This window comes from Gavia stellata, chromosome 7, assembly GCF_030936135.1.
Source record: "Gavia stellata isolate bGavSte3 chromosome 7, bGavSte3.hap2, whole genome shotgun sequence".
Classification (NCBI taxonomy): Eukaryota; Metazoa; Chordata; class Aves; order Gaviiformes; family Gaviidae; genus Gavia; species Gavia stellata.
Genome location: NC_082600.1, coordinates 3838584 through 3854353, shown reverse-complemented (window position 1 = coordinate 3854353; position 15770 = coordinate 3838584). Strand labels below are relative to the sequence as shown.

The 15770-nt window shown below is 44.8% G+C and overlaps 2 protein-coding genes across 2 annotated transcripts in view; both read right to left on the bottom strand.

Moving 5' to 3' along the window:
- Nucleotides 1-15770, bottom strand: part of PSMC6 (proteasome 26S subunit, ATPase 6) — a 364454-nt gene that overhangs the window by 286182 nt on the left and 62502 nt on the right. The window lies entirely within an intron of this gene.
- Nucleotides 5053-13884, bottom strand: TMX1 (thioredoxin related transmembrane protein 1). Its single transcript, XM_059819439.1, is given in 9 exon segments — nt 5053-5615; nt 8074-8204; nt 8971-9040; nt 10099-10200; nt 10288-10333; nt 11987-12115; nt 12635-12680; nt 13500-13615; nt 13742-13884. Coding segments are annotated over 9 exon segments (1044 nt in total). The 3' UTR covers nt 5053-5354.

Below are 15770 nucleotides of genomic sequence, written 5' to 3'. Positions count from 1 at the left end.
CCTAAGGTGGACACAACAGATGCAATTTCTATTTCTGATCAGCTGGGCATACGCAGAGCCCACAATGAAGCCTGCTTAATACTGAGTATTTAATCTCAAGTTATTGTTAACAAAGTCCTGTTGAAATAAAAAAAATAATAATAAAAAAAGCTCTGTATAAGACCACACTGCATGTTCTTCCCAAATACTTGGCAAGGGGATGGGGAAAGGAGGAGGAAGAGGAGGATATGGCTACTTACCCTTGGAGAACCACTTCCCAGTCATCTAAGAAACCAGCTCCGCGCTCCAGTAAACAGCCAGGAGGATTCAACAGGGGAAATGTGTGATATTTTCCTGGCAGACCCAGGGACTGAGATAGCCTACATGAAGAAACCAGCCAGGCTCAGCAGGCACGATGGCTTCGCTCAGCCATCGTTCATTCTCGGGGAGTAACGACGTCACACCCCCTTGAGAGCCAAACAGGTCCTCGTACCCCTCTTACTCCTGCACCAGCACAGCTGTGGGTCACATCTTGCCCGTTTCTTGGTGGCTCCAGGGTCTCCTCATTGACTCAACACAGAACACGGAGGGAATTCAGGACATCCAAAACCAGCACCCGGCCTCTTTGGGTTTTGCTTTTGACAGATCAAACAGCAATTCCAAGACAGATACGCACTGCGGTCTGTCAGTGAACAAGATCTTGGCTAGTCTGAGGAGCCAGGTGGAAGAGATTTACAGCAGCGGTGCTAATTGGAGCTTCACTGAAACAGAACAAGCCTTGTGCGGTGACACTAATGGGGCAAGCAGCCTTTCCTTATCACTGTGGTGCCTACGCCTGTGCTGGGAAGGGACACACCAACTGAACTTGCCTGTAGCTGAAACCACAGGGATGCAGGATGCCATCGCCACGGTCAAGAAATCTCTACTTTGAACACCCCTCTCCCTTCAGTTGGTATTCTTGACACAGCAAGCGTTCAGAGGGGAGTAACCATCCCCCTTGTCAAGGAGTTGTATTGGGTTTGCGTGGCGAGGTTTTGGTAGCGGGGAGGCTACAGGGGTGGCTTCTGTGAGAAGCTGCTAGAACCTTCTCCTGTGTCCAATAAAGCCCATGACAGCCGGCTCCAAGATGGACCTGCCGCTGGCCAAGGCCGAGCCCATCAGTGATGGTGGTAGCGCCTCTGGGACAACGTATTTAAGAAAGGGGAAAAAAACTTGTGCAACAGCAATTGCAGCTGGAGACAGGAGTGAGAATACGTGAGAGGAAGGACTCCGCAGACACCAAGGTCAGTGCAGAAGGAGGGGGAGGAGGTGCTCCAGGCGCCGGAGCAGAGATTCCCCGGCAGCCCATGGTGAAGACCATGGTGAGGCAGGCTGTCCCATGCAGCCCATGGAGGTCCACAGTGGAGCAGATATCCACCTGCAGCCCGTGGAGGACCCCACGCTGGAGCAGGTGGATGCCTGAAGGAGGCTGTGACCCCGTGGGAAGCCCGTGCTGGAGCAGGCTCCTGGCAGGACCTGTGGAGCCGTGGAGAGAGGAGCCCACGCTGGAGCAGGTTTGCTGGTGGGACTTGTGACCCCGCGGGGGACCCACGCTGGAGCAGTCTGTCCTGCAGGACTGCACCCCGTGGAAGGGACTCACACTGGAGCAGTTTGTGAAGAACTTTAGCCCATGGGAAGGACTCACATTGGAGAAGTTCATGGAGAACTGTCTCCCGTGGGAGGGACCCCACGCTGGAGCAGGGGAAGGGTGTGAGGAGGAAGGAGTGGCAGAGACGATCTGTGATGAGCTGACCGCAGCCCCCATTCCCCGTCCCCCTGTGCTTCTCGGGGGGAGGAGGTAGAGAAAATCGGGAGTGAAGTTGAGTCCGGGAAGAAGGGAGGGGTGGGGGCAAAGTGTTTTAAGATTTGGTTTTATTTCTCCTTATCCTACTCTGATTCGATTGGTAATAAATTAAACTAATTTCCCCAAGTCAAGTCTGTTTTGCCCATGACGGTAATTAGTGAATGATCTCTCCCTGTCCTTATCTTGACCCACGAGCCTTTCATTACATTTTCTCTGCCCTCTCCAGCTGAGGAAGGCACTGATAGGCGAGGGCAGTGAGGAGCGGCTTTGGTGGGCACCTGGTGTCCAGCCAGGGTGAACCCACCACAGGAGTTTAAAGGAAGATTCGGAACCATAATCTTTCTGAGAAATTGCCAATCACACGAGAGGAGAAAAAAAAAGGACGTTGAGGTCCAGGCTCAGCAAACCATAAAGACTCTGGAAGGAAAAGCACAGCTAACAAAAATATTATCTTTAATAAAGATCTTGCATTAATGGTTTCTCATCTAGCATTTTTAAAACTCTTTGATATAGGAGACATAATTTAACTTATAAATGAACCTTTTAAAAAGAAACACCCAGAAGATTTAACTGGTGTCTTTTCCCTGCTGATATTCACAGGTATTTTAGAATCTGCTGTCACTTTGAGGGCATCAGTTGCCTACCAGCCCACACCCACCATTACACCTCAGCACATCCCTGGCACTCCTCCCTGGGTCTCCAGCAGGCATCTGCCTTGGGAAGGTGGAAGTGGAAGGCCAGATGCTTCCCATGACTTCAGCCTCAGGAGATTGAAGTAAGTGCCGGGGCTCTCCGCAGCAGCTCCTGGCACCTCAAGGCATGTGTGGGGGACTGGAACATCTTTCTTATGAGGAAAGGCTGAGGGACTTGGGTCTTTTTAGTCTGGAGAAGAAAAGACTGAGGGGGGGGATCTTATCAATGCTTATAAATACTGAAGGGGTGGGTGCCAGGAGGATGGGACCAGTCTTTTTTCTGTGGTGCCCAGTGACAGCACAAGAGGTAACGGGCACAAACTTGGTCACGGGAAGTTCCACCTAAACAGGAGGAACTTCTTTCCTTTGAGGGTGGCAGAGCACTGGAACAGGCTGCCCAGAGAGGTTGTGGAGTCTCCTTCTCTGGAGATATTCAAAACTCGCCTGCACGCATTCCTGTGCAACCTGCTCTAGGTGAACCTGCTCTGGCGGGGGGTTGGACTAGGTGATCTCCAGCTGTCCCTTCTAACCCCTGTCATTCTGTGACTCTGTGCCATGGCTATGCGGTGAAAGAGGCTCTCCAAAAGCAAAGCATCGGTTCCGACTGCAGGAAAGGTTGGGTCTCTGATCTACCTTGCACTTAGCCCATATGGGACCCTGACACCAGGCGTTCCTCTAGTTATTACAGCTCTTGGGACTTTCTCTCTGGCCAGAGCTATGTCACAGCACAGAGAGCTTAAGCATCAGTAGGACAGGAGCAGAAAGCAAATCCCAGTATGCAGGCTATAGCATGGCCAGGAATAGGGTTGTAGGGGCTTTTTGGAAGGCTGGCTTTTGTACGCAAGAAGTTAAGGTCGAATACAGTAAGTGCTACAACAGGGATAGGTATATACTCAAGTACTTCACCAGATAAAGAAAATACATTTATTCCTTTCGCAGATTAAAGATGGCTATTAAATATCAGATGCATAGCTAAGAGTTGGCTTTCTGGATCTGCCTTGCAGTTAAGAAAATTTCTATAAGCAATGCTAACTAGAAATGAAACTTGCGTCTGGAAAGTTTTAAAGAGCTAAATATGGAAAAGTGAGGAAAAAGGGCAGACTGAGGCAGAATCTCTTCTTTTAGGAAGTTACTGAAGTTGATAAAGCCCACAGCAAGGTAAGAGTTCAGCAAGGTAAAGAAAAGCTGACCTAAGTGTGGACTGTATGGTATCATCCAGAATATTGGCCAGAAATAAAATTCAGGGAAGAGCAAGCCAAAGGTGATGCTGTTCCAGTCAAACCAAGAACTTCAGCTGACGCAAACAAGGAGATAAGGCTTAATTTTAAGGAGACAGAGTCCCTTTTCTTTAGGCAAAGAAGCCTTAAAATTAATACTGACATTGTACTTGGGCATTTTTAAACACTGAAACAGTGCTATAGCATACTGAAATTTCTCCTTCCCCATCAGTCTTTGTCATAACTGAAGTATTCATTTAGAAACCAAACCTACAGCTGACTTTGGCAATCTGTTTACCAGATTGCCAGCTAAGCATACAGTTGCTTTTTGTTTCTCATCAGGCCACTCCCAACAATTTTAACTATCTAAATATATTTTGGTTTGACTTTTAGCTAATTTTTTCCTTTGGACCAGCTGCTATTTTCTGTTAAACGTAATATATTGAGTGGAAGAGCAGGGAAGTTAGGCTTGTATGAGCATTCACTTAATTCCCCAGGCAATACGTACTCCTTGTCCTGTTGGGGAGGAACTGAAAGAGTATTACTGCACTTTCCCAGAAAAGTCCACACGTTGAGAGCCGACATGCTAGAGCTACCATGTTCTCAATGCTCACTCCTAAGAGAAGAGATGGAGGAACGAGCAAGGGAACAGGCAAGACGGACTCTCCGATGACAAGGATTTTGCACTGGGCCAGCTGTTACTCAGCAGTGCTTTGAGCATACCTTGCCTGGATTTGTTTCCTCCTCAAGAAGCCTTTCATTTCAGAATTCATACAATTCTGAATTAAGCTTCCCACTCCAAGATAAACTTACCAGTGTTGACCTCTTCAGCTGTTAAGATTTGATACACGGTGTGTAGGTGGAAGAGGGGAGAGTCCATCTGTAGCTGAAATATGATTTGCACACATTTTACACAAATACAGAAAAAAGTTACAAAGAACTGGATTTTAAACATCATTTGTCAACTCCAGCCTACATTCTTTTTGCAACACAACAACCCATTTTATTACCATCGCCGTCTAAGCCTGGTATGCGTGAAAGCTCCTTCCCAAACCACACAAACCAGCTAACCAAAATGGTAAGCGGTCAGCTCGCGCTACCATGAAATACCCAAGCCAGGCTCAACTAAAAAACGCAAGTACCTCAGTGCAGCTTTAGTCTGAAGTACTATTTGAACTTGTCTTTTTGAAAAGACTTACCACAAATGGTTTGTTAACTACAGTGTTACAACAATTTTTTTCCATGGAAATAGCTGCAGTTTTGTTTCATTGCTAAACAGCAAGACAGAGTCTTAAAAAAAAAGACACGAACACAGGAATCTAAAGCTGGTGGTTATTTTTTTTACTTGAAGACTCTCCGAAACATTAAAAAAAGTATTGTTACAGTTAATTAATTTCTTCTGGAATGAAATCTGACATGCTCGGTCAAGGCGATGATATGGAAAGGGCAGTCTGAGTTTTATAAAACTGATATTCAAGCACTATCAATACACAGAAAGGACAGGCTCTTACGCACATTTGTTACATTGCAACCTTCACTCAGCCTCAGTAAACATCTTTGGAATACAGATTTTAAAAAAATATCAAGAAACTTAAATATTCACAGGACAAAACCATAACATTATTAAAAATATGAACAGTAAGATTTACAGAGATCAGCAAACACAGGCTGCCTATGGATAATCCAACAGAACTGGCAGAAGTTACACTAATGACATGCAGAGGTCTGCCACACAGAGGCTGGATTCCAGCAACTCGGAACACTTACGACTAAGTTTTGGAATTTGGTTACTTGCCTAAGGCAGGGAGGCAGTAAGAAAAGGTAGGTGTGCAGAAGGCGAAGGCAAGGTTAATTAGTGCTAGAAGTTCTTGTTAAACCAGGAGTCTAGAAGTACAGCCAGAAAAAGAAAGGTTGTTTGTTCTTTTAAAATTAAAAGTTAGCCAAAAGTTATCTGTATATACTTTTCATATTGCACAAACAGATTTGAAGTAACTGAAAAATTAGAAAGCCCTGCATTTATAACAGCTACATTTAAGTATATTCCAAGTGGAGTTAGCCCATATAGTTCAGCTTTTAAAATAATTTAACACTTTTCCCTAATAACAGCATACAGCATTTCTGTGACCCTTGTCTTCTCAAGCCCTCTCCAAACTAATGAAATACACCATTTATCAAAGACAGTGCTACTAGTTCTCCTAGTACATCAGGGATTTATTGCTTTATTTTACTAGTGACAAAGGCTAAGATCTAAACTTTTAGAGAATTTAAGGCAATCCCACAAGACCAAGACCTTAAGGGCATTTACAGCACACAGTGGTCTTCATTCAAACACCAGGAAGTTTGGTATTTAAAAATGACAGGAACACTCACATTTTAACCAAAAGAACCCTTTCAAGCATCAGTTATTATCTTTCTAACACATAACCCAGCACTGAAGTCCTAAGTCATTCCAGAGCACCGACATTCAGAAAAAGGAAAACAAAAAAAAAAAAAAAAAAAGAAAGAAAAAGTCAAAGGAGGAAGTTCCAGGACATCTTACATAACTCATTCTTACTCATCGAAGAACTTGTTGGAAGATTCACTCAGATATTTGGACAGCTGAACCACTGTTTTCCATTCATAACATGGAGGATGAATTATGATCTATAGGGTATACTTAAAATGCAATTTACAAAGAAGCATTCAAGGCTGACAAAAGCATGGCATATTCGTTAACAGCTTTACAAGCTGATTCACCTGCAAGAGCTCTGAATATTGTTTTTCCCAACATTTCTTTCATATCCCACAGAGTTCCTCACGAGCCCCTTGTCTCATGCTCCCATCTTCTTAACAATCACTAGGAGAGCCTGGCTTTAGAAAGCCAGGCTGCAGTGAAAATACCAAGAGTTTTTCTATCTTTGCAGTCTTAATTACTTATGACCAAGTTTTACTATCAACAAAGATTTATCAACTGCCAGTCCTGCAAACCCACTCAGATGAACAATTTAAAAAAACCAAACAACTAAAAAAAAATAAAGCAAAAAAACCCCAGCAAGAACAGGCTTGTCCAAAAACCTAAGCATGCTCAGCACTAGGCTAACCCTTCCCTTGCAAATACTTTGGAAATTAACTGAAAGAATATGGAAAATTCTTTACACGCAATGCAAGATAACACTGGCCCAACGCACACGTGCATTCTTTTTATTTCTATACAGAGTGAAAACAAATACCGTACAGGAAACAGGAGACTACAGTTTTTCAAAGAAAGAATTAGGGTATATTGTTTCAAGATGGTTTTGTGACAACAGAAAAGATGACTTTCTGTAAAAGAAATTAAGAAGCAGTTATTTCAACTTCAGACCAGGTACAGCCTGACTGGATTTGCAGTAAAATTTGATTAAGCAGAAATTATTGATGATGTATTAAAAATAAAGCAGAGTCCTACTGTCATCCAGCAGGATGAATGGATCGGATTTGCACTCAGGAGAGAACCCTGCATGTAAACTATTCCCATCTGAATGAGAGTCATTCAGGCAAACAAGAATTCATGGTGCTACTTCTCATTTTTTCTAGAGAAGAATTACTCCACCAAAAAGCTCATACAGGTTTCTACAGCCTTTTCTAAAAGAAATTGATGCAAATAGCAGGTTTCTGGTCAGCCAGAGAATCCACACTACCCAGAGCGCTTGTGGTAACTTCCATCTGGGAGGATGGCAAAGATAAGCTCTCTAGCTTTTGTTCAGAGGGCAACTTCTGTTCCTCTAAATGAAGGTAGCAACTTTCATCTCTTTGGAAGAAGAAAGATTGGGGGGAGTGTAGCACTCATTGTCATAGCAGAAAGCAGTTTTTATCACAAAAAAAGCCTGGAACGTGTCTCTAAGCTGAAGGAACTTTTCCCCTCAGCATTTCTTCAGAGCACAACTAGATGGATTTATACTAAGAAACCTTTCTGAATGCTTCAACAGCAAACAGGTTAGTGCATTTTCCTTGCTAACGTTCCCTAATGCAACAAGTACACTGGTTTACATTCTGTTAAAAATAATCCCTATAGAACAAGTCATTCAAGAAGCCACATAAATTATTTCTTGGCACTTCTCTGCACACAGACAGGAGAAGTTTCACCCATTTGCAACAGCATGTTTTAGTTTTGAATACCTGATGCCAAAGATGCTTTCTTTTATATATTTTTTTCCTGAATTCGTGAAATGCATCAATATTACCATGACAAGAGTCATCTTCTCTTCAAGCTGAAGGATTTGACATTTAGCTCCTTTTGAGTTGGTGACTCAAACACTAATCCTGCACGCAAATAAAGCTAAGATTTATCCATCGTAGCAGCAGAGTTCACTGGGCGCTGCCTTACAGCATTTGGTGATGAGTTTCTGTTGGACACCTCTTTAGCCTCTGCTTCATCATCTGAGTTATCTTCCTCATCTGCTTCTTGCTCTTCATCCAGCTTTTTCAGCAGCTGAGCTGACTCTGGAGCTAGCTTTCCTTAAGGAGAAAGGAAAACATGCATACACAAATACCATTACCATGTGAAATACACTTTTTTTTTAACATCACAGGCTAGCACAGAATTTTAATTAATTTAATCCAGGTAGCACTTCCCAGTATCAGTCAGTTAAGCTGCTATCTTAGGTAGAATTGTTGCTAGCATGAAGTTACCCACAGGTCAAACATTAACAGATTACAGACTACCAAGACAAGGTAATATAAAACTTCCTCCAGCTTTGGAAAAAAAAAAAAAAAATGAGTCAGGTTCCTACAAATGAGTCAGGTTCCTACAAACCATAAACCAGCATTCAGATCTTCCACGACTTTTTAAGATTACCTTGAAAAATTCCAGAGACTAAGCCCAAACTGAATCACCTACTATCCACAGAGATGCAAATTCTTTTTTAATCCTCACTTTGCCCCTAAAACTTATGCAAACCCCCAGCTTAGCAACACTGAGAGCTGCACTCAAAACTTTTATCTCCCTGCACATATGGAATTTCGTATCTTGTAGGTATGAAAAAGCTGTAAAAACATTTTTCTATCTCCTAAAAAAGTTTTTTAAAAATAGTTTAGCTTTAACTAAATACAAACCCACTATAAACCCTAAGGGCAAACAGCTGCAGGTAAAGCATAGCATTTATCACAAGTATGAACTTCTACACTAAATCTCATGTCCTGCAGACACAAGTTACATACCGATAGTTATTAAATATGATTTACCAAACAGCTTCACTGAATTAGAAGTATACAGCAGGCTTACTTGAATGAGGGTACTGTGGTGGTCTGTGCCTTTTGGATGGAAAAATACAGTCTGCTAAGAACACCATTATCTGAAACCAAAGAAAGACAAGTTTAAATCTCCAAACATCCTGCACATTAGAATCAAAGAATCATTTAGGTTGGAAAAGACCTTTAAGATCGAGTCCAACCGTAAACGTAACACTGCCAAGTCCACCACTAAACCATGTCCCTAAGCGCCACATCCACACGTCTTTTAAACACCTCCAGGGATGGTGACTCTGTTATCTGCAAACTTACTGAGGGAGCATTCGATCCCCTCGCCCTGATCATCGATAGAGATATTAAACAAGACCGGCCCCAGTACCCAGCCCTGGGGAACACCGCTTGTGACTGGCTGCCAACTGGATTTCGCTCCGTTCACCACAACCCTTTGGGCCCGGCCATCCAGCCAGGTTTTACCCAGTGAAGGGTGCTCCCATCCAAGCCACGAGCAGCCAGTTTCTCCCGGACAATGCTGCAAGAAACGGTGTCAAAGGCTTTACTACAGTCCAGGCAGACAACATCCACAGCCTTTCCCTCGTCCACTAAGCAGGTCACTTTGTCACAGAAGGAGATCAGGTTGGTCAGGCAGGACATGCCTTTTGTAAACCCGTGCTGGCTGGGCCTGATCCCCTGGTTGTCCCGTACATGCTGCGTGATGGCACTCAAGATGATCTGCTCCATAACTTTCCCTGGCACCGAGGTCAGGCTGACAGGCCTGCAGCTCCCCAGATCCTCCTTCCAGCCCTTCCTGTAGGTGGGGCGTCACATTTGCTAACCTCCATTCCGCTGGGACCTCCCCGGTTAGCCGGGACTGCTGGTAGGTGATGGAAAGCGGCTTGGTCAGCACTTCCGCCAGCTCCCTCAGTACTCTTAGGTGGATCCCATCCAGCCCCACAGACTTGTGCGTGTCTCAGTGGTGTAGCAGGTCGCTGACCATTTCCCCTTGGATTGTGGGGGCTTCATTCCGCTCCCCGTCCCTGTCTTCCAGCTCAGCGGGCTGGGTACCCCAAGAACAACTGCTCTTACTATTAAAGACTGAAGCAAAGGCGGCATTGGTGTAATACACAGTAGTCACAAACCAATCTCTTTCAAGTGCTTCACTTACAAGTCCCAGTATCAGTCCCGAGAATAGAGTTGCCAACGCAAAAACAGCATATGAGCCCCAGACCGGTATTCCAACATTTTCTGTTAAATAACTATGGCAGTGCTGGAAGAGAAGACAAGAGAATCATTTCAAGAATAGCTGAATATCATGTCTGTTAAGGTAAAATAAAGTAGAGATCTAAGCACATACCCTGATCCACATTGACAACTGAAACAAAGCTGACATACTGCTCATCCTGAAACAAAGCAGAAAAAAGTAACTGAAAACATCTTTAAGCCAGTCACATACCTGTACCTTCTGATTTGCCTGACTGGTCATTATTTAGTCCCATGTGGAACAACTTTCTGCTCGTGTCTGGTTTCCCTTGTAACTACTTTGATTTTTATCTTCTGTTTTGTCTTTTACTTCAATAAACAGTCGTTTCCCATGAAGCTATCTTCAGTACCAACATCAGCTTGTATAATGTTCCACACACGGACACCTACGAATTCATAAACTTCCTTAACTTGGATCTGCTGGCACATGAATTTCAGTTACTTTTGTTTATGTTCTAAGTTATATTTGGACCAGCAGTCTACAAAAGCCAGCTGGAACTCTATTCAAGATATTAAGAATTAGGCATCTGGACATTTTATTAAAACAAAAAAATTAACCTGTTAAAAAAAAATCAGGTTATATAAGAACTGAGAGATCTTCAGACATTTATGTTTAGCCATATTTACATACAAGTGAAAAAGACCAGGCTATCTGTCATGTATATCCTGCCAATTCTGGCATTTCCCTGTTATTGTGAAACTTCAGCATTAAGTTTTCATTATCTGTAACGGAAAGGAAAATTTGAAACATTAAGCCAGCCTAAGTTGCTAATGAGTGAGCCATAGAAGAAGCCTGCCTACTGTTTCAGTATGCACAAAAAAATGGAGCTCGTCCTGTACACTTCTAATGGAAAACTTATTGATCCTAAAATTAGTCCCCTGTTTCACACATTCCTTGGTGTGGGCTAATACTTTGTAGGATATCAAGCACACAGTTTGAAGATTCAAATAGCATTGCAAGTAGACAAAGTAACAATGCTGAGCTTCCTCAAAGAGCCACAAAAAATGTGGAATTTCAGTCTAGCATAACACTTCATAAACTGAACACTCCTACAGCACAGTTTGCACAGAGATGTTTCAGCCATCGCTGCTCTAACAGAAGAAAAACCATGAACAACTGGGTTCATTTGCCTCAACCAATGGTGTCCCCAACATGCTTTATCATTCAGTTACTCAGCTACTCTGAAACCACCACAGAGCACATGCAGCAACAACTAAAAGCATTTCAAAGCCACAAAACTAGAAAGAATTCCAAAAAGCGTATTTCGTCTCAGACTATAGAGTCTCCCCACTTTGCTTTTCCTTCAACAAAGGAACCTTCACCCTTCCACTCTGCTTTTAACTTTGCTACAGATATGTCTTCTTCAATGGCCAGCCCATATCTTACAACTATGTTGCTACACTATTTTCCAATTTTTATTACTAATTTACTAGAATTTAGCTGGGACAAAACATCTTTCTGCCCTATAAACAAAGGAACGTCAAGTGTCAGTAAGTTACCTACAAGAGTTTCGTAAAACAATACACCCGCCTATAACTATTTGAAGCCTTAAAGTAAACCTTTCTTGGGACATCTTTGCTATGTTCGCGCACACAATCCTCCTGCTGCTGACAAAGGAGGCATGACCACCCACCCATCACGTTCACATACTTCTTACCAGCACAATGCTGCTGCACGAGCTGTTAAGAAGGAGGCAGTACCAGGTGCGGCACACCTAAGGACTCGTCCCAGCACGTCCTTAAAGTGTGGATGTTTGACAACGAATTGTTATAAAAATCATACCAAAACTTACAGGAAAGAGGAAGGACCAAACCATGATGAAACTGGTTCAATAGATTTCCATTCCTGGTCACTGATGAAATTTATGAAATCAGTTTTAGTTCTTGCACCCTGGTATCTTCTGAACTCTCCATCTTTACAGCTGTAAAACAAACAAACAAAAAGTCCCTTATTTTAGACAGTCCAAGCACGTAGCATTTGCTTCCACTCAACATCTTCCCTCCCAACCCCTTGCCTATTTTTAAGTTTTACTTTGCTTTAGATGATATCAGCTCTAAAATGTGTTCCACTTGACTACAAGTATTTATAGAATCTTGACTCCACGTGTATCTTGGCTAGCTTTAGCTTGCAATTCCATAAAAAGATAATGATCTTCCTAAGGCACTTGCCAGACAATGGCATTAAGATCAACCTACAGAGAAAAGATTGCAAAACAGAAACACCCATGAAAAGATAGAATAAATAAGGCCTGAAGGGAAGAGAAAAAAAAAAAATCAACTGGCAGTACTGTAAGGTCACAGCGGGTAAAACAGCGGTTATGTCTGTGTAAAGTAACTCACATTTTTAAAGACCTTAGTAAATCCCATTAATTTACCCACCAAAAAAGGAAAAAAAAATGTTCTCTCTCCTCCAAAAAAATCCTGCTGCATTGCATACTTACTGATATATGGTAGGAAGAGCTGTTATGATGAATCGTCCACTTAATCCTGTAAGAAAACAGTTATTTTCAGAATAGTAGAGCACTCTTACGTAAGAAAAGGCAAGAAATGTTACTACACACTGAAATAAAAACAGCTGCTCCCAGGTATCAATCTTTAATTGCGATCAAACACAAACTTGTGCGTATCAAAGTACTGCACACAGTCTAAAAGAAGAGTTCCTGGACAAAGAGAGAGAAAATTTCTCCATGGGGAGAAAGAGATCTCTGGGGATCACTGTTCTACTTGACTATCTTGGCTGTAGCTCTCCAGAGAGAGATGCTCTCTTCTTTTCCCACATGACCTGCAACCACCAGTGCTTGCAGAAAATAATCCAAGTGAGGCAAGTTTCAAAAGTTCTTATGTGACTTTGGAGAAAAGCACCAGCACGAACAAGGTCATTTTTACAAATCCCACGCAGACACGAGGGCAATTCAGAGAAGTGAGCTTCAGCTGAGGGGGACCAGATGGACTGGCACTCCCTTTTGCCAACAAAGGGAGGTACTGCTACAGAGAAGGCTGAAACCACGTTTTTGCTCTGGATGAGGCTTACAAAGTAAGCTCAAAAATCTCATTGAAATCCTCCACGTCACTTTCTAGAGAAACCCTCTTGTTTCCTTTGTCTATTAAGAGAGACAGGACTGCTTCGTCTAGGTGTAGCAATTTGCCTTCAGAAGAGATCAGGAACAGATCTTTGTTATTCCTACTGATTCCGTTTATTTTCTAAAAGCACCTACGCTTGCACCGAACATTTCCCCCGAGCGCTCAGAAGCCCACAGCCGTGGGGAGGGCGTTGGGAGCCCACAGCCGCCCCCCCCAGACTCTCACCCGGCTGCTCCGTGACATCCACTTTGGCAATGTTCACTTCCAGGTCCTCGCCCCACTCGGCAAACTTCTCCCACTCGGGCTGCAGGTTCTGGCAGGCGGGGCACCAAGGGGCATAGCTGGGGCCAACACAAGTCTGTCACTAACGGCACCGCTGGGTCCCCCGCGGCCTCAGAGCGGGCCGCCGAGAGACACCCCCCCACACACACTTCCCGGGCAGCCCCAGCGACCCCCTCCCGACTCACAACTCCACCATCCACTCGCCCTGCAGCAGCTCCCGCCACATGCCGTCCGACAGCACCTTCACTGGGCTCCGCTTCCCCAGCGCGGCCGCACCGGCCGCCAGCGCCAGGCACAGCAGGGCGTACAGCCGCCCGGCGGCCGCCATCTTGCGCCGCGCGCTTCCGCCTTCCCGCGACGGCGAGCGAGAAGGGGAGGGGTCAACCCCTGCCTACGTCATTCCTGGCACCGCCCCCACGCTTTGGCGCATGCGCCTCGCACAACTGCAGGCGCACGGCGCGTGCGCGGAAAGAAGAGTTCAGCGGGCGCTCGTTTGGGCGGGGCAGGGAAGGCCTGGGGGCGGGCTCAGGGTGAGCGGCAGCCTATAGAGCGTCGAGTTGTGGGGGCTTGTGGACACTGGGCCCGGCCAATGGGGGGCGCCGTTTCTTCCACCGCTGCCGCAGAGGGTTCCTCACAGGCAGTGCGGGGCAGCCGGGCAGGGCCCGGGGGCGGCCGGGGCAGCTCTTCTGGCTCTTTTCTGCGGCATACCCCACTCCCGGCACCACCCCGGGGAGACGGGGGAGAGCCACTGCTTCCCCCTGCAGCGGTGCAGGGAATGGCATCTCCCTAGGGAGCCCCTCAGCTGGACAGCAAGAGGGCCTGCGCAGGCTGCTTGCCCTCCATGCCTGGAGCACGCTTCTTTCCCCACTTCCTTTCACACCCTGACAGCAAACAGGTGAACAGGAACAAAACCACCCACAGCAAATATTACAGCCGTGTTACTTCCCTATGCCCTGTTTCCTGCTAGAGGAATGGGAGAGAGCTCTGGGCACCCAGGGCTGGTTGCAGCCCACAGTGAGGTGAGGAAACTGCTGTACAAGGCCACAGGGAGAACAGATTTCCCTCATCCAACCCCTGCTTCCCTTTCCTGCGTCTTTAGTTACTTATGGCAGAAAATAACTTGGTACTTGAGTACTTAGTTCTCAAGCAAAAGTCAGGAAAAAGGTCACTGGTAACAAGCAGACAAATTCTACAGAATGACAGAATCACTAAGGTTGGGAAAGACCTGTAAGATCATCAAGTCCAATCATTAACAACAACAAAAAAAACCCCAAAAACAAAAACACAGCACCATGCCCATCAAGCCACGTCCCACAATGCCACATCCACACGCTCCTTGAACACCTCCAGGGAGGCTGACTCCACCACCTCCCTGGGCAGCCTGTTCCAATGTTTCACTACTCTCTCAGTAAAGAACTTTTTCCTAATATCCAGCCTGAACCTCCCCTGGCGCAACTTGAGGCCATTTCCTCTTGTCCTATCACTTGTCACTTGGGAGAAGAGACCAACACCCACCTCACCACAACCCCCTTTCAGGGAGTTGTAGAGAGTGATGAGGTCTCCCCTCAGCCTCCTCTTCTCCAGACTGAACAACTGCAGTCTATCAACAACTTAAGCTTTTCAAGGGAAGGAACCTCTTCTTTTCATATGCACATAGTTTCTCTGCCACAAAGTTTTCTCCAGCTCTTGGTAGGAACGGCTGCGATAATGTCACCTTTCCTTTTCTGCCTGGATCGCTTCTTTCCCTGCATCTTTCAAAGGGGTCTTTGCCATCATTTTATATCCCAGAATTTAGCGCCTTGGCAGGTGGAGAGAGCTGGTCTGCAGGAGCCATTCATTAGAGCAGCACAGGAAAAAGAATAGATCTGTGCTTGGGCTTTTATTTTTTAAATTTTGGCAACTTTTCTGTAGTACAATGTGTACATTCCTTTCTGTAGAAGAACACTAAGGCATTACTAAGGACCTGATGAAGCTTGTTATTCATTGATTCAGGGTTCAGTAATAAATCACTGCTTGCGGCACTCTCCCTGCTCACTGCCATTCCATTTTAGTCATCATTGAATTTTTGCAATTTGTTATTGGTAATCCAAGAATACCTCTGTTCTGCATCAGTAATGAGACGAGATGCGAAGAGCTGTCTTCGGTTCTTCAGGGTAGCAGTACACATCCTGATAATTTAAGATGCGCTGAAGAATAAGTGCATAAACAAATGTG